The sequence below is a fragment of the Pseudonaja textilis genome, chromosome 10 (assembly GCF_049901715.1).
Source record: "Pseudonaja textilis isolate UNSWEBS1 chromosome 10, rPseTex1.2, whole genome shotgun sequence".
In the NCBI taxonomy this organism is placed as follows: Eukaryota; Metazoa; Chordata; class Lepidosauria; order Squamata; family Elapidae; genus Pseudonaja; species Pseudonaja textilis.
The window spans coordinates 18,252,844-18,274,854 of record NC_141999.1 but is presented as its reverse complement, the minus strand read 5'-3'; the positions used below and the strand labels follow the sequence as shown (position 1 = coordinate 18,274,854).

The 22,011-nt window shown below is 42.3% G+C and overlaps 1 protein-coding gene across 2 annotated transcripts in view; it reads left to right on the top strand.

The window, feature by feature from the left end:
- Nucleotides 1–22,011, top strand: part of ATP4A (ATPase H+/K+ transporting subunit alpha) — a 43,478-nt gene that overhangs the window by 5,033 nt on the left and 16,434 nt on the right. The window contains exons 1-15 of one of the 2 annotated variants that reach the window (XM_026718821.2): nucleotides 744–851; nucleotides 7,379–7,510; nucleotides 9,595–9,654; nucleotides 10,451–10,654; nucleotides 12,424–12,537; nucleotides 13,224–13,358; nucleotides 14,114–14,231; nucleotides 14,311–14,579; nucleotides 15,934–16,132; nucleotides 16,251–16,360; nucleotides 17,399–17,533; nucleotides 17,845–18,037; nucleotides 19,323–19,498; nucleotides 20,366–20,502; nucleotides 20,663–20,813. In XM_026718821.2, coding sequence (XP_026574606.1) covers nucleotides 840–851; nucleotides 7,379–7,510; nucleotides 9,595–9,654; nucleotides 10,451–10,654; nucleotides 12,424–12,537; nucleotides 13,224–13,358; nucleotides 14,114–14,231; nucleotides 14,311–14,579; nucleotides 15,934–16,132; nucleotides 16,251–16,360; nucleotides 17,399–17,533; nucleotides 17,845–18,037; nucleotides 19,323–19,498; nucleotides 20,366–20,502; nucleotides 20,663–20,813 — 2,145 coding nt within the window. In that variant the 5' untranslated portion in view covers nucleotides 744–839. Of the gene's footprint in view, nucleotides 1–743; nucleotides 852–7,378; nucleotides 7,511–9,594; nucleotides 9,655–10,450; nucleotides 10,655–12,423; nucleotides 12,538–13,223; nucleotides 13,359–14,113; nucleotides 14,232–14,310; nucleotides 14,580–15,933; nucleotides 16,133–16,250; nucleotides 16,361–17,398; nucleotides 17,534–17,844; nucleotides 18,038–19,322; nucleotides 19,499–20,365; nucleotides 20,503–20,662; nucleotides 20,814–22,011 lie in introns of those variants that run through there. The other variant, XM_087939942.1, reaches the window with a different exon arrangement.

Sequence of the window (22,011 nt, the reverse complement as noted above, 5' to 3'; positions counted from 1 at the left end):
TTCATTTATAAAGTAATTACTTTATTGGGAGCTATTACCTTCAGAGGCTGTTTCTAGGCTGCAAACAGAGACTTTACTGGCCAATATAGAAGGAATGGGGTGAGGGGGGAATACTAATATCAAATTCTATTTTTTTTTTATGTCTCATTTTATAAATCTTTCATTTTGGATGCCTACTTCACCTAGATTGCATTTGGACGATCGTTTTGTCTAATGTACACAGTATTCCCCTTCATAAAATGCATATTTTGCATGCGTAGAGGCAGTTTAGGAGAGAATTTTCTATAATATTCTTTTTTTGGGTGGGGAGAAGAGTTCCACTGCACTATTTGGAAAAGCACTAACGTTAAGTGACAGAGAAGTTTTGGTTTGGACATTGGTTTGAAAGTGTAAAATTTGATAGGTCTTGTTTATTTAGTTGATTTACCTACTAACTTTTTTTGTTTTTAAAGTACAAGGTGTTCTTTCACCCTCTTCACCTTCAAGTTCACAGATGCCTACCTGTGTTTGGTACAGAAGGAGATATTGCAAATGGGGCATTCCAAGGTGGCTTTTCAGCTGGATGGCTGGGGGTGTGTTTTTGTGTGGGTCTTCTGTCCTTTCATACAGGGCTGTCTCCTCTTGGTGTGTGACTTCAGAAACACGCAAGTGAGACCTGACTGTGTGTTGTGCATGGAACCACCCCTCATTCTCAGGGGAGGTTGGCAGCCACAAAAATTTATAAAAGGGAGTTACCTTGGGGGGGTCATCCGTTTACTCAGTTGCAGGGTCTGGCATCTCCTGCAGCCTTCAGCACTAAGTTCCCCTTAAGCCCGTCTTGTTGACCTCAAGGACTCACCATGGGGAAGGCGGTAAGGAAGGTTCTGTTTTCATTTGGGCACCGGGTTCAGACCTCACTCAAAATCCCCCCTTTTACTAGTAAATGAATCGTTTAGCCATAGAATGTATTTCGTTCCGAATTTTATTTTATTTTATTTTTTAAAAAGCTGATTTTGATAGCTCTAATTTCCATGGCTCTGGAGATATTGTTTTTCCCTTAACCTGTCAGTAAATCTAGGGAGGCAAGTGTTTTTTTAAAAGCGGGGTTGGAGGTTGTGCGTGGCACATCAATGAACTGTTCACTCTGCCTGTGAATGGGGTTAGCATGGGATAAACCCTAGAAGACAGCTGGCCTGGATCTCCCAACAAAGCTAGATTTTGTGGAGTTGATATTTGCAGGGTCTATAGCCTTAGGCTGCATTAGCAGAGAGACAGAACATACACCTGGAATACTGCATCCTGTTTTGGTCACCATGATATAAAAAAGATATTGAGACTCTAGAAAGAGTCTAGAAGAGTAATAAAGTTGATTAGGGGATTGGAGGCTAAAATATATGAAGAATGGTTGCAGAAACTGGGCGTGGCTAGTCTAGTGAAGAGAAGGAGCAGGGGAGACATGATAGGAGTGTCCCAATATTTGAGGGGCTGCCACAAAGAAGGGGGAGTCGAGCTATTCTCCAAAGCACCTGAAGGCAGGACAAGAAGCAATGGGTAGAAACTAATCAAGGAGAGAAGCAGCCTAGAACTAAGGAGAAATTTCTGACAGAACACTTAATCAGTGGAAATTGTGGGTGCTCTAATAGTGGAGGTTTTGAGAACAGATTAGATAACTGTTTATCAGTTTCCTGTCAGTGGAACAACTTGTTTCCAGGCGTTACAGTTGGAGGTTTTTAAGAAGAGATTTGGTAACCATTTCTGAAATGGTATAGGATTTCTTGACTGAGTATGGGGTTGGTCTAGAAGACCTCCAAGGTCCCTTCGAACTCTGTTATTCTGTTAAACAAAAATGGCTGCACTCTTACCGAAAAGCAAAGAGCATTTGGGAAATTTTGGGTTTTTTTTCCTGATCTATTACTGGGACTGTATTATCAACGCTATTTAATAGAGAGAAACAATTATTTCCTCCAACCAACGTTTCAGTCAAGTGAGAAGTAGACAGACATTACAGAACTGACCAAAGCAATAAATAGCCATGGTTTATTCAAACATTTCTCTGCCAATAAAGGAGAACGTTTGTAACTCAGGGTTGAAATGAGGAGACCTTGATTCTTTCTGAGCTTCGTTATTTTTTTGCAAATGTTTCATTACCCAAAGTAGGTAACATCTAGCTGGCTAATAAAATGTCTGCAAGAAAACAACAAAGCTCAAGGTGTACCAAGGACTTTTCTGCATGTGGATGCCAGATTTGATGTGTTCTAAGTGACTTTACAGCTGAATTCAGATCGGGGCTACCATCATCATTCTTGCAATCTTCCAAAGGCGAATCAGTTAATTAATCAGTCGTTCATTAAATTGATAGGAATTCTTTGGTTACTCTTTTTGTTTCTTACATCTTTCTTAAAATGAAGCTAAACACCCATATAATATTTGATTCCTCCCACCCACCCACCCCCCAAAAAATCCTGTTCTGTTTTTTATACCATTCTAAATTATGGCATAGTTCACACGCAAAAAATGAAAGTGCAGACGGTTTTTATTGCTGTTTATTTACGATGGCTGTGGCCTGGCTGTCCAACAGACTCTACCCGAAGCCATTTCATGATGAGAAGGATAAGAGCAAGGTTGTTGATGGGATGTTATATTGCAATCTATCCCTACAAAGTTAAAGCTGACTCTGCCCGTGGGCAAAAATGAAGTCGCTTCTTTGAGCAACGGATCAAGATACCAGTCATCATCTTTCAGCCTGAACAGCTGCTTCACTCTAGGGTTCTCCAGAGTGAAGTGCCAACTTAATTATTTGCTGTGAAAGCTTTCATCCAAAATCTTGAGTCTTTTTTCCCCGCTTCCGTTCAATCATGTCTGATTCACAGATATTCCTGTAGTTTCTGCTGGTAATATTTCAGAAGTGGTTTGCCATTGCCTCCTTCCTAAGGCTGAGAGAAAGCAACTGGTCCAAGATTACTCAGCTGACTTTGCACTTAAGATGAGACTAAAACCCACAGTCTCATGGTTTCTAGCCTGGCAGATAGATCAACATCCCAGCGGCTCACAAAATCTGGCTTAGGATAGCATTTATAATCTGGGTGTATGGTTTAGCCAGGATGTGGATGGTTGCCCCGCTATTGCTGGGGTAGAGAAGCATAGTAAAGAGTGTGCAGGGGAGGAAATGGCAAATCAGATGTCCCACTCATGTGACAGTTCTCATCGGTACCTTTACCTGTGGGTTGAAATCATCAAGAGATGAATGTGTAAATTTAAATCAAGATGTGTATTGATTTGAGTGTGTATGTGTGAATATGTGCAGAGGAGAGAAGAGCAGAGAGGTAAGGAAAAGAAACCAACACATAGAAGATAAAGCTGATGTTCTAGTTTTATATTGATATTGTCGTTTGATTTTTCTGTGATGTGCTACCCAGAATCCATTAGGGTTATAAATGTTGCTAGACATTCAATCTGCAGAAGGAACAGACAGAATGTTCTTCTCCCATCTCTGACAGAAGGCACGTTCTGCGCTGATTCCAAGACTGCTGGACTAAAATACACACACACACACACACACACACACACACACACACACTTGGAGAGAGGGGGAAAGAAAGAGAGAGAGAGAAACAGAAAGGAGGAGAGGGCAGACAGGCCTGGCTCCAGTCATTCCATTTGGCATAGCAAGAGAGCTGCCTTTGATTCCCAGATCTTGGGAGAACAGCAAACAGTTTCATATTTACTTTAGTATTAGCTGGTCATTCTGGACAAAGAAGGGAGAAGCGTTTGGGGGATTTTCTACTCTGATTTCCTGGCATGTCATATATACTGAATGGAATGTTTCACCTCGTTGACCTCTGTCAAGAGACAACAGAATGTTTTGTTTCAAGGAGGGAAAAGCAGGCTACTTAACAATGTTTGCTGCCTTCTTTCTCTCCTCTTTGAGCCTTGTCCCCAGTGCCAAGAGAGCAGAGTTGCTGATAAGGCTACAACCTTCAGACAAGTGCAGAAGGAGACGTGTGTTTTGAACATTGCAGCCAAAAGCAAAGAAAACAAAAGAAGTTCTTTTTCCTTCAGAAGAACCGGAGGGTCCAAAAGAGAGGAAAATAAATAAGAGCAGGCCAGCAAGACAAAGCACAGTGTAAGAAAGATGCAAGGAGCTGACCCTTAATAGAAAGAGAACAAATCACAGAGAGAGGAGATTTAAGACAGAACAGGTTTAAAAGAAATATTGGCGCATGGCAGGGGTCTTCAAACTAGACAGCTTTAAGACTTGTGGACTTCAACTCCCAGAATTCCTCCTCCGGCCATGTTAGCTCAGGAATTCTGGGAGTTGAAGGCCACAAGTCTTAAACTTGCCAAGTTTGAAGACCCTTGGTATATGGCATTGTATGTGGGCAATTGTAACAGAGTGATCGTAATAGCAATAATATACCGGTAGTATTGAATAGTACTAGTATATAAACTTAATTTCAGTAGGTGATGAAAAATAACATATGTTGTCTTAGTAATTATCATAGTAGTTTAGGTATAGAATAGTAGGTATAGAAATAGCAATAGAACAGAATATGGGAAGAACTCAAATATCACTTTTATATGTTTTTACAAAGCAAAAACATTTCCCCAACCCTTATAGGGAGATGTATAACAGAATAAGAGAGATGGAAGGGACCTTGGAGGTCTTCTAGTCCAACCACCTGATCAGGCAGGAAACACTATACCATTTCAGACAAAGGGTTGTCCAATCTCTTCTTAAAACTGTGTTGGAACGTTCACAACTTCTGGAGGCAAGTTGTTCCACTGATTAATTGTCCTCATTGTCAGAAAATTTCTCCTTAGTTCTAGGCTGCTTCTCTCCTTGATTGGTTTCCATTCATGGCTTCTTGTCTTGCTCTCAGGGGCTTTGGAGAATAGCTTGACTCCCTCTTCTTTGGGGCAGCCCCTGAGATATTGGAACACTGCTATCATGTCCCCCCCCTCTTTCTTTTCATTAGACCAGACATACTCAGTTCCAGCAACCGTTCTTTATATGTTTTAGCCTCATGTAAAAAGGTTTCAGTCCCGGGTTCGTGATCTTAACTCTGGGTAAAACAAATGGAATACAGTTTTAAAAAGAAACATTCCGTGACAATGTCCTAGGGCTTAAAATTAAACTAATATGTATAGAGGGTGACTCCTTATTTATCCAGTGGTGAAAGGAAACCGAGCATTAAATTTCACCTAGTCATTGACAATCCATTTTTTCAGTGAGCAAAACCACAGAAGGGCAAGGCAGGTGAATGCCTGGTCTCTAGAAACCACCTGGGTATCAACTTTGCAAAAGAAGAGTAGCATGTGGCTACAGCATTGTTCATTCATGCGTTCTACCAAGTTTCAAGCTTATTGCGACGAGCTTTGCATCAGCTTTGTGGGAATGGCTTTTCTAACTTACAGCTTGCCCTGGGCAAAGCTGTGAATCTTTTTGTGAGGGAGATTCAGACTCAATACTGTATAAATAAACAGCTTCTAGGCAATGGTGGGATTCAAAAAAATTTTTTACTACTGGTTCTGTGGGCTTGGCTTGGTGGGCGTGGCAGGAGAAGGATACTGCCAAATCTCCATTCCCTCCCCACTCCTGGGGGAAGGTTGCTGCAAAATCCTCATTCCCTCCCCACCCACTAACCTGCTTTCCAGCTCCCTTCTCCTGTGCAGGGCAACAAAAGAAGACCCAGCCAATCAGCTGGGACTCAATGGGAGGCAAAGAATAGCTGGGGGTGGGACCAGTCAGAGGTGGGATTTGCCGGTTCTCCGATCTACTCAAAATTTCTGCTACCAGTTCTGCAGAAGTGGTCAGAACCTGCTGAATACCACCACTATCTCCTTCTCACTTCCTTCTCTGGCACTCATAGAATTATAGAGTTGCATTTGAAAGTTGTAACAGTATTCCCAAGAGTTGGGTTTTCTCCCTCAAGGTCTCCTGTGGTAGGTGTTCAGCCTGGCACATCTAAGGGGATGCAGAGGGGCAATTGCAGTGAGGCTTTGCTTATGCTTACAGTAAGAGCATGTTGCAGGATTGGGCTTCAGCACAAGTCCAAAAGCTCAGAAGACAAAAATCTCTGGTCCAGTTGACCGACCCAGATTGGATCCTGCAACATTATCCTGGGATACATATATTCGTTTATAAGTGCCTATTTTATCAAATTGCTATTATCAAATTCATTATCGTAAGTAATTTCAAATGGAGCATGAGTAGAAAAGGCCTACTAGGACAGAAATATAAGTCACTTGAAAACAAAAATAAATAATAAAATAAACAAAGAAAACCTCCAAAGGGAACTGATTCGACTCCCATATCATCTAAACTGCGTTGGCGTCAGTCGTGTGACAAACCTGTTACCAGAAAGTCTCAAAATTCAGGGAATTTCCAACTGCTCTCATTTTCCATTTGGCCAAAAGGAAAAAACCCTAAATATCATTCTGTGAAGCTTCACATTTGTTTAAAAAATGGAAAACAAAAAAAATACTGTATCTGTTCTGCAGAGGTGGTGGATGACTGTGGGAGTCTCAAGTTTAGAGCCACTCCTAGTGAAGTAAAATTGCAGAGTGAAATTTTGTAAAACTCCTCTATTCTATTCCTAGAATAATTAGCTTTGTTCTAAAGCACAACTCAACAAGTGTATTTGTGTGCCCTATACAGTGGTTGTTTTCCACATTTTTTCCTACTGGTTCAATGAGAGAGCACTTTGCGCGCATGTGCAGGGCTCAGAAACTGCCCCATGTGTCAGCCCTAGTGAGGTGAGCTGTTTTTTAGCTCAGCGGACATGTGGCAATCCACTCTGCCACACGAATCAGCTGAGCTAAAAAAACCAACAAACAATGAAACATAGGAGAGGTAATGGCAGGGGCAGGTGGGTGGAGCCAGCCAGAGGTGGCATTTGCCGGTTCTCCGGACTACTCAAAATATCTGCTACCGGTACACCAGAACTGGTCCGAACTGGCTGAATATCACCTCTGGTAATCTACTCAGTTCTCTTAGTAAATATGACCTTAGTAAAGGTCATCTTTCAATTAAACCCATTCATTTGATGCTAAATGGTAGGTCAACATTTGAGTACAAATCAGATTGTTTTTGATAAACAATTTGATATTTGATAAAGAGAATTTTATTGAAGCAAACATGTCAAGCACTGGGGTTCTAAGGCAGACCTGTGAGGTGTCAAAATAGCCAAGATGGCAGTTGCAACCAACGATCAACTTTTTTGACAATGCCACTGGGGAGATCATTCTTCACGCTTGGCCATTAGGTTTAATTTTAATCCCAGCACTTAAAATCTGTTTCTGCTTTCCAAAAGAATATCATAACACCTTAATTCATAATAATTAACAAAGCTATTTGCACTTACAAACCTCTTTCTCTTTGGCATTTTTGTCCTGCTAGGAGAAGTACGAAATGTACTCAGTGGAGATGGAGAAATACGATGGGGAAATGGATGTAAAGATTAAGAAGAAGAAAAACAAGGGGTTGAAGAAAAAAGAGAAGTTGGAGAATATGAAGAAAGAGATGGATGTGGTAAGCCATAGAACCAGAATTGAAAAACAAGATTTCTCTACTGATTTAGACATTGTCATTTCCATAGCTTGAAATAGGCAGCTTGCCCATGATTAATTTAACAGTGGATTATTGAACTACCCCAGTTTGCCTATCACACTTAAACATAAAACTAGTCACATCACACCAGGATAAACATAAATTATTTTTGCTGAAAGTTGATATACGTTATAAGACCTCAACTTGAAACCATTTGTTTAGCAAGCATTTGAAGTTGCCACAAAACTCAAAACACACCTTATGAGTTATCCTCATACTTATGACTGTGGCATGGACACCTGATCAAAATTCAGGCACTTGGCAACCGGCATTTATTTATGACGATTGTAACATCCCAGGGTCATTTGATTGTCATTGATGACTTTCTCAGCTGGCTTCTGACAAGCGAAGTCCATGGGGGAAGCTAGATTCATGTAACATCCACGTGATTCTCTTAACAACTGCACTGATTTGTGTAACGTGGCTGTAAAATCAGACATGACTTACCTAGCTTAGCAACAACAATTCTAGGCCCAATTAAAGAGTTATAATTCGAATAAATAGAAGGAAAGGGAGTAATAAAGAGAAGTTGGGATAAGATATGAAGTTGAATAGATAAGGTAAATATATATACTAAATTGTGTTTATATGGAAATGTGATAATTTGGAATAATTCTGTCCTTAAATAAGATGTTGTATTGGTTTTTTAGAAAAAGATTTCTTACGTGATTATATTTTATGTTTTGTTTGTTTGTATATTGTTTTGTAAAATTAATAAAATTTGCTTGGAAAAAAAAAATTCTAGGCCCAATTGTGCAATTCAATGATGCACGGTGTTTGCCACAAATGTACAGTTGTTAAGTATATCAACTTTTAGCAAAAAAGAAAAAAAAGAATTAAGTTGTGATGTGAGAGACCAGCCAAAGAGAAATCAATTCTTCATCCATAAAACATATTCATAATCTGTGAACCCAAGTTCAGCATTATGGCATTATCCTCATTCTCCTATGAACAATAAGAGATACAACTCAGTGATCTCACAGGGCTGTAATTGATTTAATGCGAGGCACTTTATCCACGTAACCCGTCTTAAGCGCTTTCAGAATTTGGAATCTGAAAGCAAACATTAAAAATAAAACAGACACTAAAGGAATTTTGCATTCAAAGCTCTACTCGGAAGAGCTGTGTACGGAATTTGGCACACAAAATTAAGGAAAGTGACAAACAGGAACAATTGAAGCAACCTTTTATGTCTTAGCCTGCAAACCATTCAAAACTAACAGAGTACACTTAATGTAATTATATTGGTCTCCAGGGAAAGAATTCTTCTCCAGAACAAAATGTAATTTTCTCTCTGAACTTCAAGGAAGGAATGTTGTTGTTTTTCCACTAATTTTTGGAGACGCAACTTCAGTACCTCTAAAAGTACTGGTCTTCAGAAAATTTCAGCAAATGATAAATAATGGTTTCAGAGCCTTGTTTATATGAACAAAAACCATATTAATTCCATCAGATCTCATTAGTCTAATCCATTACATAACTCATCATTTAATCTCTCCCCAAACTTCTCTGAATAACAGAGATTGCCTCATTTTGAGGGCATCTGAAATTAATCATTTTGTTTCCTAAACATTTTGGTATGCAAACACGGAACCGCAAATTCTGTTTAATACTCTGCCTCCCCGATTTTCTGAGACAATGTAATAAATTATATTGCTGTTTAATACTAGGTGTGTACATATACCAGCTAAATTGCTTTTTTTTCTCCATCTGTAATACCGTATATTATTTGCTTCTCTCTGCCTTCATGCCCGATATGCTTCGTGCCTGGAATTTAATCTCCTGGCATCCAGAATCAATTCCCACTGATCTGGAATTTTTTAAATCATTCCATGCTTTCATTTTGTGAATTTATCTCATTAATCTGAAGAAACATTTGTTGACCGTGCTTATGTGTCTATGCAAAACAGCAGGAGAGAACACTGAATGGAATGACCAAGCTCAAAAGACAACTTCTCTCTATCCACTGAAATCACATTCTTATTTTGGGTCTCTCCTCCTTTTAGGATGATCATCAGCTGTCTATAGAAGAGTTGGAGATGAAATATAGGACCAACATCAACAAGGTGAAACCCTTTGACAAAAAGAATATTAGCAGCAAGCTAAGAGGAATGCATGTTCTCCTAGTTCATCCTAAGCCCTTCTGCAGCCTTGAAAGTTGCTGTGGTTAGCCGGCAGCAGGTGCAGACGGCTGAGGAGAGCGAGGACTCAGATGAGGGGCCAGGACCATTGGGAGTAGACTGCTGCCTTCAGAGATTGCGGGGGCTAGCAGCAGCGATGAGGAGGTTCCCGAGGAACCTGTGCCAAGTGTGCATGCATGCAGGGCCGCTTGCAGGAAAGAGCAGCTACAACACTACGGGTGACTTGGCAGTAAGGCTGCAAGGTAATGGCCCCTCCTTCAAGAAGATAAAAACCAGTTGTGAAGCGAACATTCTTTGCAGGAAGCAAAGATGTTTTGAAACTCAGCCTCGTGGACATTACAGCATCTTAATTTGGTATTTGAAGATTCTTGTGTTGTGAAATATTTCTTGTCTATGATTCTTGGCAGTCTCGTACATTTTTGGCAAGGTTTGTGTTTATCAAAGTTTGCAGCAGCCTTTTAACTGGGGATTCATAAGACTCATTAAAAGGTTGCTGTTCCCCTTATTGTTTGTCTTATTGGAAAAGGGTTTGGGTCAGAACAAAAGTATGATTGTCATCTAGTGTTTGAAAGGAAGTGATACATGGGGAATAAGGCTGCCCTAAATTGATAGCCACATTCATTGTATCCAGGATAGACGAATCTCTAGGAATCAGAGGCATTGCTGGTTTGTTACTACTGCTGCATATTTATATCTGGCCTCCTTGTCTATCTGCTTCCAGGGTCTGACCAGCACAGTGGCCGGAGAGATTCTCCTTCGTGATGGCCCCAATGAATTGAAACCCCCCAAAGGCACTCCGGAGTATGTGAAGTTTGCGCGTCAGCTGGCTGGGGGGCTGCAGTGCCTGATGTGGGTGGCAGCTGCCATCTGTCTCATTGCCTTTGGCATCCAGTGCAGCCAAGGTGATCTGACCAGCGCAGATGATGTAAGTGCCCCACAGCAGAAGCAGACCGTCATTTGGAGGTCAGCAGGACAGAGAGATGCAATAGGAGATAGAGTGAGGATGAAAAGTGGGTAGCAGGGGGTGGTATTCTACTGGTTCGACCAAACTGGTCTCTCCGAGAATCATCTGTGGGTGAACCAGTTCACTCCAACAATCAGCTGCTGAGCCCACTCACCTGCCCCAGCTATATACTGATCTTTATTTCCTGGTTTTGAAGCTCAGCTGCTTCACATGACACAGCAGATTGCTGCGCGTCGACTGTTTATCCCACAGGGAGAATGCAGGATTGCAGGAGAAGGCCAGTAGGAAACCCTCCGCGTGTGTGCAAAGCATGCCCACCAAGCCACACCCACAGAACTGGTGGTAAAAATAATTTGAATCCCGCCATTGGTGGGTGGGGCTAAGCCTCAGGTGGGCGGGGTCCAGAATTAACTCTTTCTTCTCTAGGTTTGAATGCCATGATTTAATTATATACCTTGAATGGTGCTGGATCCCTAGCGGTAGATGAATTGAGCATGGCAAAGTTGGGTTGCTGCACAGTTGCCAAATCTGGGATGGAAAAATTGAGATGATATGTAGATCAGGGGTCCCCAACCTCCAGGCCACAGCTCTTTGCCGGGCTACGGCTCGTTTGGAACCAGGCTGCGTGAGCGGCAGGTGAGTGCACACGCATGTGTGCAACTCCACTTGTGCGAGTGGCAGGCACTCATACATGAAGCTCCACTTGTGCAAGTAGTAGGCACTTGCACAAAACCGTTCCCTCTCCTCTCCCCATCAAGTGGGACAGGTTGGGGACCACTGACATAGAATAATAGATGATTACAAAACTCTATTTGCTGCCATCTAATGGCCAGAATATCTCAGACATGGGAATGCGACAGCTGGAAAAATATGACATCCTTCACTTAATCCTCCAGGGAAAGAATTGAACGGAAATGAGGTCTAGACAGAAGAAGAACATCAGGGCTTCAAAATCAAAGGGGGTTTGGACAAAACTCAACAGCACTTTTTTCTGGGGCTGTTGATAAAAATAGGATCACCAATGTGATCACCAATGTCCAATGACGGATACGGCAGAAGAAGAAAGAAGAAAGAAGAAAGAAGAAAGAAGAAAGAAGAAGAAGAAGAAGAAGAAGAAGAAGAAGAAGAAGAAGAAGAAGAAGAAGAAGAAGAAGAAGAAGAAGAAGAAGAAGAAGAAGAAGAAGAAGAAGAAGAAGAAGAAGAAGAAGAAGAAGAAGAAGAAGAAGATATATTTTAACAACTTAAACCTTAAACCTCATTAACCTAGGGATATTTTCTAGGACACCTTCTCCTCCTTTAAGCAACCACAATCGGTTCTAGCTCCTTTGTTGTCAAACAAGCACAGAGATTGTTTAAACAAGCTATCGCTCTTGAGCTGCTTTTCTAGGTAATATGGGATTTTCTTAAAAGTGCTAATTGCAGGTGAACAAGCGCAGCTGTGACCTTGATTAATTTATTAGACCTCCCCTCCCCAGCTCACAGCTGCTGCCTGAAACATAAATCAGTTTCACACTGACAGCTTTTCTACTCAGGTGTAAATGGGTATAATGGTCAGAAAATGAATATTTGGTACTGTTTATTATTGTCGTATTTGAAAATGGTTGCTAAAGAAGGCAGCTGCTAAATGAGGAGTGGCTGTATAATAAATGTGATGTCTGCCAGGATTAATTGAAGAAGTGCAGCTGTGACAACACAAATACCAGAATATTTTTTTTCCTTTTCTTTTCTAGTTATACTTGGCCGTTGCTCTTATCGCTGTCGTGGTTGTGACTGGCTGCTTTGGTTACTATCAAGAGTTTAAAAGTACAAACATCATTGCAAGTTTCAAGAATCTCGTGCCGCAGGTAAAAAATGGCTCCCCATACTGCATCTGAAAATAACAAATTCTTTGACCATCTGGGAGTTTTGCTTTGTTTTAATTCCAGGGGGGTGGGGGTAGTTCAATGAAAGAAAAGTTTAGTTTAGTTTAGTTTAGTTTAGTTTAGTTTAGTTTAGTTTAGTTTAGTTTAGTTTAGTTTAGTTTAGTTTAGTTTAGTTTATTGTCATTGCACGTTGTACAACAAAATTAAATACCATCTTCAGTGTACTGTACAGTAGAATTCAATAGAGTTACTGCCCTGGGATAGAAGCTGTTTTTCAGCCTATTTGTCCTTGTTTTTATTATCCTGTACCGTCTGCCAGATGGTAATAGTTTTAAAAAAGGGTTCCCAGGATGAGATGGATCTTTGAGAATGTTTTGAGCTTTCTTAAGGCAGCGGGAGCTATAAAGCTCTTCCAAAGAGGGAAGAGGGCAACCAATGATCCTCTGGGCAATGAAATTAACCTTCTGGAGTGCTTTGCTATCTGCCCCTGTGCAATTGGCAAACCATACAGAGGTGCAGTAAGATAAAATCCTATCTATGGTGCAGCAGTAGAAGGTCACCGGCAGTTTTTCATTCAGTTGTTGTTTTCTGAGAAGTCTCAGGTAGTATAACCTCTGCTGAATAATCTCAAATCCAGGTTTGTTTCTTCTCTTCTTCCAATCACACAGCAAGCCACGGTGATTCGGGATGGTGACAAGTTCCAGATCAATGCTAATCAACTGGTAGTGGGTGACTTGGTGGAGATCAAAGGGGGAGACCGAGTCCCAGCGGACATCAGAATCATCACTGGTCAAGGATGCAAGGTACCTAAATAAGAGCGAAGGTTGTTCTGATAAATATGACCTCACCTTCTCCCCACTCCAGAAGGTTTGCTTTACTCCCCCTCTGCTGGAGAAAGATTCGAAAGTTTGGCCCACGTATTTCTCTGGAAGAAGGAAAGGAACTAGAGAAAGGATCACTTGAATAGGAGCCAGCAATGTGCAGCAGCATCCAAAAGAGCAGAAAAACAGTCCTGGGTTGTATAAACAGAGGCATAGGATCACGATCACGTGACGTACGAGTACCACTTTGTAAAATCCTAGTAAGACTACACCTGGAATACTACGGCCAATTTTGGTCACCATGTTACAAAAAGATGTTGAGACCTTGGAAAAAGTTCAGAGAAGAGCAACTCAGATGATCAAAGGCCTGGAGACTAAAACATATGAAGAAATGGCTGCAGGATCTGGGTTTGGCTAGTCTAATGAAAAAAAGAATTAGGGATGACATGCTAGCAATATTCCAGTATTTGACGGGGTACCACAAAGAAGAGGGTGTCAAATTATTCTCCAAAGCACCAGAGGGCAGTCTGTGGAGAGAGAAAAATGTTCCCATCTCCTGCAGATAGACATTTTTTAATAATGTAAGAAAGAAAATGCACAATGTAAATTTCAGAGTTGAAAATTATCCCGCCGCGGGCAATTAACTCCATACCGAGAGTTGTGCCTACAGAGTTCCATGGAATTATGGCACGATGCACATAGGAAACCTCCTTTCTTTCTTCCCTCCTTTTTTCTAGGTGGATAATTCCTCTTTGACAGGGGAATCCGAACCTCAAAACCGTACCCCAGAATGCACCCATGAGAGCCCCTTAGAAACAAGAAACATTGCCTTCTTCTCAACCATGTGCTTAGAAGGTAGGAAGCACTATTTTGGGGGAGGGGAGGCCTTGATTGTCCTCTGGTAGCTTCTAGCTCTTCCCTTCTTCCTTTTCAGGAACTGCCACTGGCGTTATCATTAACACCGGGGACCGCACCATCATTGGGCGCATCGCCAGCCTGGCTTCAGGAGTGGAGAATGAGAAGACACCCATTGCTATTGAGATCGAGCATTTTGTGGACATCATAGCTGGCTTGGCCATTTTCTTTGGTGCCACCTTCTTTGTTGTTGCCATGGTGATCGGCTACCCCTTCCTCAGGGCCATGGTCTTTTTCATGGCAATTGTGGTGGCTTATGTCCCTGAGGGTCTTCTAGCAACAGTCACGGTAAATATCGCACCACCAGCCATTTGAGCTCTTCCTTGGATACTTTCCCCCTGTTCTTTCCTTAACATCTTCCCATGTTGCTTTGTATGGAGGAAGTTACTGTGATCACACCCTGGCATCTCCACCAGGAAGTCCCAATGGTGTTTTTCCCAAAAGCAGTTGGACTTTGTTTGGCAGCTTATCTGCGCCTTCGGGCGTCACCTGAATAGTCCAAGTGGGTGTGGAACTGATGAAAGGACTTTGTTATGAACAGGGATGTCATACCCCTCCCCCTCGGTTGAAGGAAGAGTGTTCGTGACCAGATGACTGCAAGAAATATATAATCCTTCCGTTCCATCAGAAGTGAGAAAGCTTCTTTAGTGAGAAGCAAGACATCTTCAAGGAAAAACAAAGTCCAGTTGCCTTTTGAAAAAGCATCTTTCGGACAACCACGATCTGGGTGACCGAGAATCAGAGGTGGGATTCCGCAGGTTCTGACCAGTTCTGGAGAACTGGTAGCAGGAATTTTAAGTAGTTCAGAGAACCGGCAAATACCACCTCTGACTGGAGATTTTACAATATCCTTCCCCTGCCATGCCCGCCAAGCCACACCCACAGAACCAGAAGTAAAAAAAGAATTGAATCCCACCAGAGATGAGAATCTCCATAAACACCTCCACCAGGGAACGTCTCGAGTAACAAAATATCTTCCACGGTTCAAAGACTTACCACCTAACAGAACAGCTAGGAATGAACTAAATGATCCTTCCCAACATGGTATCCTTCGGATATTCTGCACTATTTTTCCCATAGGTCTGTAGAGATTCTCAGCCTTTCAGGCCATGATTGTCCCACAGGTGCTATTTTCAATATGCAATGGGACTTTCCTGTTTTTTTTCTTTTGAAGATGTTTCGCTTCTCATCCAAGAAGCTTCTTCAGCTCTGACTGGATGTTGGGGAATGGAAGGATTTGCAGACAGACCCTGAGGACACAGATAAACCTCCAAGTGCTTCAACAACCTTCTAGAAGGATGCAAATGACCAGCTGTCTGCAAGGAATATAAATCCTTCTATTCCCCACCATCCAGTCAGAGCTAAAGAAGCTTCTTGGAGGAGAAGCGAAACGTCTTCAAAAGAAAAAAAAACAAGAGAGTCCAGTTGCCTCCTGAAAAAGCACCTTTGGGGTTACTTTCCCCATACCTTCCAGCCAACCAGAAACGTAAGATTGGGAGTGTGGTCAGTCTTGAACAAATAGCTTAACGCACTCAACCTAAGTTGACTTTAGCTATCCCAAATTCCAAATATTGGACTTCATTCATTTCCTATCCCCTCTCCCCTCCCCACTCCCCACCTCCCTCTCATCCTCCTTGGATAGGTCTGTCTGTCTCTCACAGCCAAGCGACTGGCCAGGAAGAACTGCGTGGTCAAGAATCTGGAAGCTGTCGAAACGCTGGGCTCCACATCCGTCATCTGCTCGGATAAAACCGGGACGCTCACCCAGAACCGAATGACGGTCTCACATCTTTGGTTCGACAACCAAATCCACACTGCGGACACTACAGAAGACCAGTCAGGTATTTGCAAGCCAAGCAACCAGCAGAGGGGAAAGTTGGTAACAATGGGCACCACGCTGCCCATCCTAAGCTTACAGTGCAGAAAACCTGCCACGTTGCTCCTTGTTCTGCTCCATAGGGCAAAGTTTTGATCAGTCCTCGGAGACCTGGAGAGCTCTATGTAAAGTGGTGAGCCTTTGCAACCGGGCTTCTTTCAAATCAGGACAGGACAACGTACCTGTGCCACGGGTAAGAATTATTATGGATTATTATTTATTTACTTAGCGTACGATGAGAACCGTGACAAAAGAGTAAGCATTTACAGGTGGTCCACAGCGTACAACAGTTCATTGATGGAATGGCCATTCAATGTTACAACGGTATGGAAAAAAGTGACTTGCAACCATTTTTCACCCTTAGAGGATTATTGCAGCATCCCCATGGTCACATGATCAAGATTCAGATGCTCGGCCACTGACTTGTATTTATGACGGTTGTAGCGTCCTGGGATAACGTGATCTCCTTTTGCGACTGTCTGACAAGCAAAGTCAATGGAGAAGGCTTTAACCCAAGTTTTCTGAAACTCGGCCACTTTAAGGCATGTGGACTTCAGCTCCCAGAATTCCCCAACCAGCATGTCTTAAAGTGGCCAAATTTGAAAAACACTGCCCAGGGTGGCATAATGGCTAGAGGTTTTGTCCCCAGTAGGCATTTAGTTGCAATTCCCAGCATCCTCAACCAAACCAGTTAAGATCAAAAGCTGAGGCTTATTGTGACGCATGCTTGAAAAGCAGCAAGGTTGGCTCAGCTGTTCAACTCAGACCCAAGTGAAGAGACCCAAAGGTGCCTTTTGGTTTTTGTTTGAAGACATTTCACTTCTCATCCAAGAAGCTTCTTCAGGTTCTTCTTCTTGGATGAGAAGCGAAACGTCTTCAAAGAAATAAACCAGAAAGTCCAGTTGCCTCTTGAAAAAAGCACCTTTGGGACAACCAGGACCTGGATGACTGAGAATCTCCATAGACACCAAGTGAGGGGCAATCAAAATGTCAACTCATAAAATAATTCTGTAGTCTTTTAGAGTTTCCGACAAGTAAGAAGTAAGAAAATCTACTTCTGCATGAGCTAACCAATCTCAATTTAACTATCTTGCCTTCTGAGGAAGTTGAAGCCCACTCATCTTAAAGCCGTCAAACTTGAGAAACACCGATCTAGTATAAATGCAAATTCAAGCCAGCGCTTCAACGCTGCTCATCCCATTTCAACGTTTCTCTCCCTTTTCAATCCCAGCGTATTGTGATTGGAGATGCCTCGGAGACAGCCCTGCTGAAATTCTCTGAAATCACCCTCGGCAATGTCATGGAGTACCGGGAGCGCTACAAAAAAGTCTGCGAGATTCCCTTCAACTCCACCAACAAATTCCAGGTTAGCAGCTGACTTTCTGTCCCCTTGGTTCCAAGGAGTTAAGCAAAAGGAACTCGAATTAATTTGGTATTTAAATCTGTTCCCTCCTGCTTAGTTCATTGCCAAAAGCCAAGAAGCTAGAAAATTGCATGTTGTTGTTGTGCGAAGTCATGTCCGACCCATCACAACCCCTGAATCTCTGAATTTTCAGTATGCTGTCTAGATTTGCCATAGCTTTCCTCCCTAGGAGCAAGCATCTTTTAATTTCTTGGCTGCAGTCCCATTGGGTAGGGACACATCTCATTAATTCGATGGTCTTCCCCTACTTTCAGCTGTCTATCCATGAGCTTGAAGATCCCAGAGACCAGCGCCACCTGCTGGTGATGAAAGGTGCTCCTGAGAGGATCCTGGAACGCTGCTCCACCATCATGATTAAGGGCCAGGAGTTGGCCCTCGACGAGCAATGGAGAGAAGCTTTCCAAACAGCTTATATGGACCTTGGTGGACTGGGCGAGCGTGTGCTGGGTAAGAAAGAATAACATCAATGACTGAAGTTTTCATTAAGTAATTTTTTTAAAAAAAATCTCTGCAACTCCCTGCTGGTAGGCCGTCTCTATTTTTTTTTATTTTTGAGAAGAACCTCAACGAAATGCCCTCTTTCTGGATCTTCTCCTTCATTGACATGTTGAGCCTTTCCAGGTAGCAATTATGCTCTTGTGAGCAGCATGGAGCCACTACTGAACTCCCCTACAATTTCTCAGAGGGATTTTACATGAGCAGCATTCAGGAAATTTAGATAGTGTCTCCCAGCTACTACTGAAGAATAGAATAGAATAGAATAGAATAGAATAGAATAGAATAGAATAGAATAGAATAGAATAGAATAGAATAGAATAGAATAGAATAGAATAGAATAGAATTCCTTATTGGCCAAGTGTGATTGGACATGCAAGGAATTTGTCTATGGTGCAAATGCTCTCAGTGTACATAAAAGAAAAGATACATTCGTCAAGAATCATAAGGTACAACAGTTAATGATAGTCATAAGCAATCAAATCATACTAGGCAACAGTCAATATAAATCGTAAGGATACAAGCGACAAAGTTACAGTCATACAGTCACAAGAGGGAGGGCATGGGTGATAAGGAGTGATGAGAAGATTAATAGTAATAGTAGTGCAGACTTTGTAAACAGTTGGATAGTGTTGAGGGAATTATTTGTTTAGCAGAGTGATGGCGTTTGGGAAAAAACTGTCCTTGTGTCTAGTTGTTGTGATGTGCAATGCTCTATAGCGTTGTTTTGAGGGTAGGAGTTGAAACACTTTATGTCTGGGATGTGAGAGGTCTCTAACTATTTTCACAGCTCTCTTTTTGACTCATGCAGTATACAGATTCTCCATGGAAGGCAGGTTGATAGTAATTGTTTTTTCTGCAGTCCTAATTACTCTCTGAAGTCTGTGTCTGTCTTGTTGGCTTGAAGAACCAAACCAGACAGTTATAGAGGTGCAGATGACAGAGTCAATCATTCCTCTGTAAAACTGTATCAGCAGCTCCTTGGGCAGTTGGAGCTTTCTGAGCTGGCATAGAAAGAACATTCTTTGTTGTGCTTTTTTGATGATGTTTTTGATGTTAGGTATCCAACACCCTCAACATTGTTAACTACTTGGATTATGAGAAACCTGAAATATCAAGTGAAGCATCAAAAGACCAGTTTGAACATTATGGGCTAAGTGAAGATGGAGCTGTCTTGAATTTGAATAAAGTAGTTTGATTTATGGGCCATGCTAATGCATCTCTCTCTCGTCCACAGGTTTCTGTCACCTCTATCTTCCCCAGAATGAGTTCCCACGTGGCTATCACTTTGACAGTGAGGAAACAAACTTCCCCACTAGTGGGCTATGCTTTGCAGGCCTTATCTCTATGATTGATCCACCTAGAGCCACTGTGCCCGATGCCGTCATGAAATGCCGTACTGCAGGCATCCGGGTAAGTCCGTCAGATGTTCTGATGATTTAAATCAGGGGTGTCCAACCTTGGCAACTTTAAGACTTGTGGACTTCAACTCCCAGAATTCCTCAGCCAGCAAAGCTGAGTTGAAGTCCACAAGTCTTAAAGTTGCCAAGGTTGGACACCCCTGATTTAAATGGTTGGGAAAATATTCATAATAATGCTATGAAAGCCAGACGGGGACACGTTGAAATCTTACAAGATCCTAGGATGGTTCCTTCCTAATCTGAAACTTCTAGGTATGTTGGACTTCAGGTATATAGACTTATATACCACTTTACAGCCCTCTCTAAGTGGTTTACAGAATTGAGACAGAAGAGAAATAAGTGAATTCAGCTACCAATAGAGCCAGAACCTGGGATTTCATTACACAGTACAGAAATCACATCTTGTTTAATTTTTTAAAAAATCATTTATTAACTGCAAGCGCATATGGCCTTAAAATTGATGAGGGCTATGTTAAGAAGGAAAGCGGAAAATCTAACCTATACAGGTGTATTTGAAATCATCACAAGCAAATGACATAAAAGTCATCTTTTAACGCAAATGGATACTAAAAAAACAAGAAAAGTGCTTGCACAATCTATTTCACAAATGAAGACATTGGAAGGGAGGGCGTTGAAAAATTGTACCACTATGTACCTCGGAAGGATGGAAGGCTGAGTCAACCTTGAGCCTGGTGAGATTCGAACAGCCAAATTGCAGGCAACTGGAAGTCAGCAGAAGTAGCTTGCAGTACTGCACTCCAACCCCTGTACCACCATGGCTCAAGATACTTGGGTATGTGACAAAAATGTATAGAGACAACTGCTGCAATCCCCACCCCTTCTCCCATTTTCCCCCCAGGTGATCATGGTAACCGGAGACCATCCAATCACTGCCAAAGCCATCGCTGCCAGTGTTGGCATCATCTCAGAGGGCAGTGAAACTGTTGAAGATATAGCCACCCGCCTCCGCATCCCCGTGGAGCAAGTTAACAAGCGGTGAGCATCTTAATACCCAGACATGTTAAAGAGCTACTTTGAGTGACAGCAACATCGGACAAGGAAGATATTCTGTGCAAGGAAAGAAGTCGTGTGATGTTGCTAGGGTGCTATTGGGGAGGTTTTTTAATCTTGAGGAAGGTTTCTCTCTTATTTCAAGGGATGCCCGGGCATGTGTAATCAATGGAGGTCAATTGAAAGATATGGAAAGTGAAGAGTTGGTTGAGATCCTCAAGATGCATCCAGAGATGGTCTTTGCACGTACCTCTCCGCAGCAGAAGCTCATCATTGTAGAAAGCTGTCAGAAACTGGTAAGGTCGGGTGGGCTTCAAAAAATTTAGCAACTGGTTTTCTCCCAGGTTGATGGGTGGGTGTGGCCATGGTGGGCGTGACCTAGTTGGCCTCCTGCACCATGAAGGGGGGCGTTTTCGCCTTCCCCAGGCTCCGGGGGCTTTCCTTGAGCCTTTGGGAGGGCAAAAATGGCCTCCCCCGGGACTCCAGCAACCCTCTGGAGGCCCACTTCTGGCCTTTCAGAACTTCCGGGAGGCCCGTTTTTCACCCTCCCCAGGCTCCAGAGGCTTTCCTCAAGACTCTGGGAGGGCAAAAACAGCCTCCCCCAGGCTCTGGAGGCCCTCTGGAGGCGGGAAACAGGCCCATTTCCGGCCTTCTCAGACTTTCAGGAGGCCCGTTTTTCACCCTTCCTTAGCTTCTGCACAGGCCCTGTACTTACCTGGCATCCAAAATGGGCCACATGGGGACTCCTGGGAGGGGCAGGGCAGGGTGGGCGGGGCCAGCCAGGGATGGGATTTGCAAGTTCGCCAAACTGGGCAGACTCTTAGCTAGAGAAACTCCCAACCGTGCGAATCTGCAGCAGCCTACCCCTGGGTAAGATCCAAACTTCTTATAAAACGTAGATATATTTGACACCTACTTTTTAAAAGTTTCCCAGCTATTGAAACCAGAACGTTTACAGAACCAGTGACAGCATTTATACAAAATACCGAACGCTGATAATTCTCCCCTTAGGGTTTTTTTTTTCCTTATGGTTTTAATATGTATAAATGCTGGCCAACGACCATAATAAAGATAATTTGATTTGTGTAATTCCCATAAATCATGATCTATTTATAATTTGATATGAACTTCCCAGATGGATTTTGATGAACCTGGTAAACAAGTTAAGCCTGGGCACGGTCCATAATTAAATAATTGGCTGCATCCTTCCCTTCCTCCAAAGATAATACAATGCGGGGTTGCCATTTTTTTTTAATCTTCATAATTGCTTTGTGAAATACATTAAGCTGAACGGACAAGCGCATTACCCTGGGATATATAGAAATGCCTGAAGCAGCCATCCTGGACCAATTGTGATATGAAGAAGCTTCTAATTACTGTATTTTTCCATCTATAAGATGACCCCATGTATTGGGGGGCCCTCTCCCCCACTTTTCTTACCCAAAATTCAGAAATCACTATTTTAAACATTTAAACATGTATTTTGCAAAGACA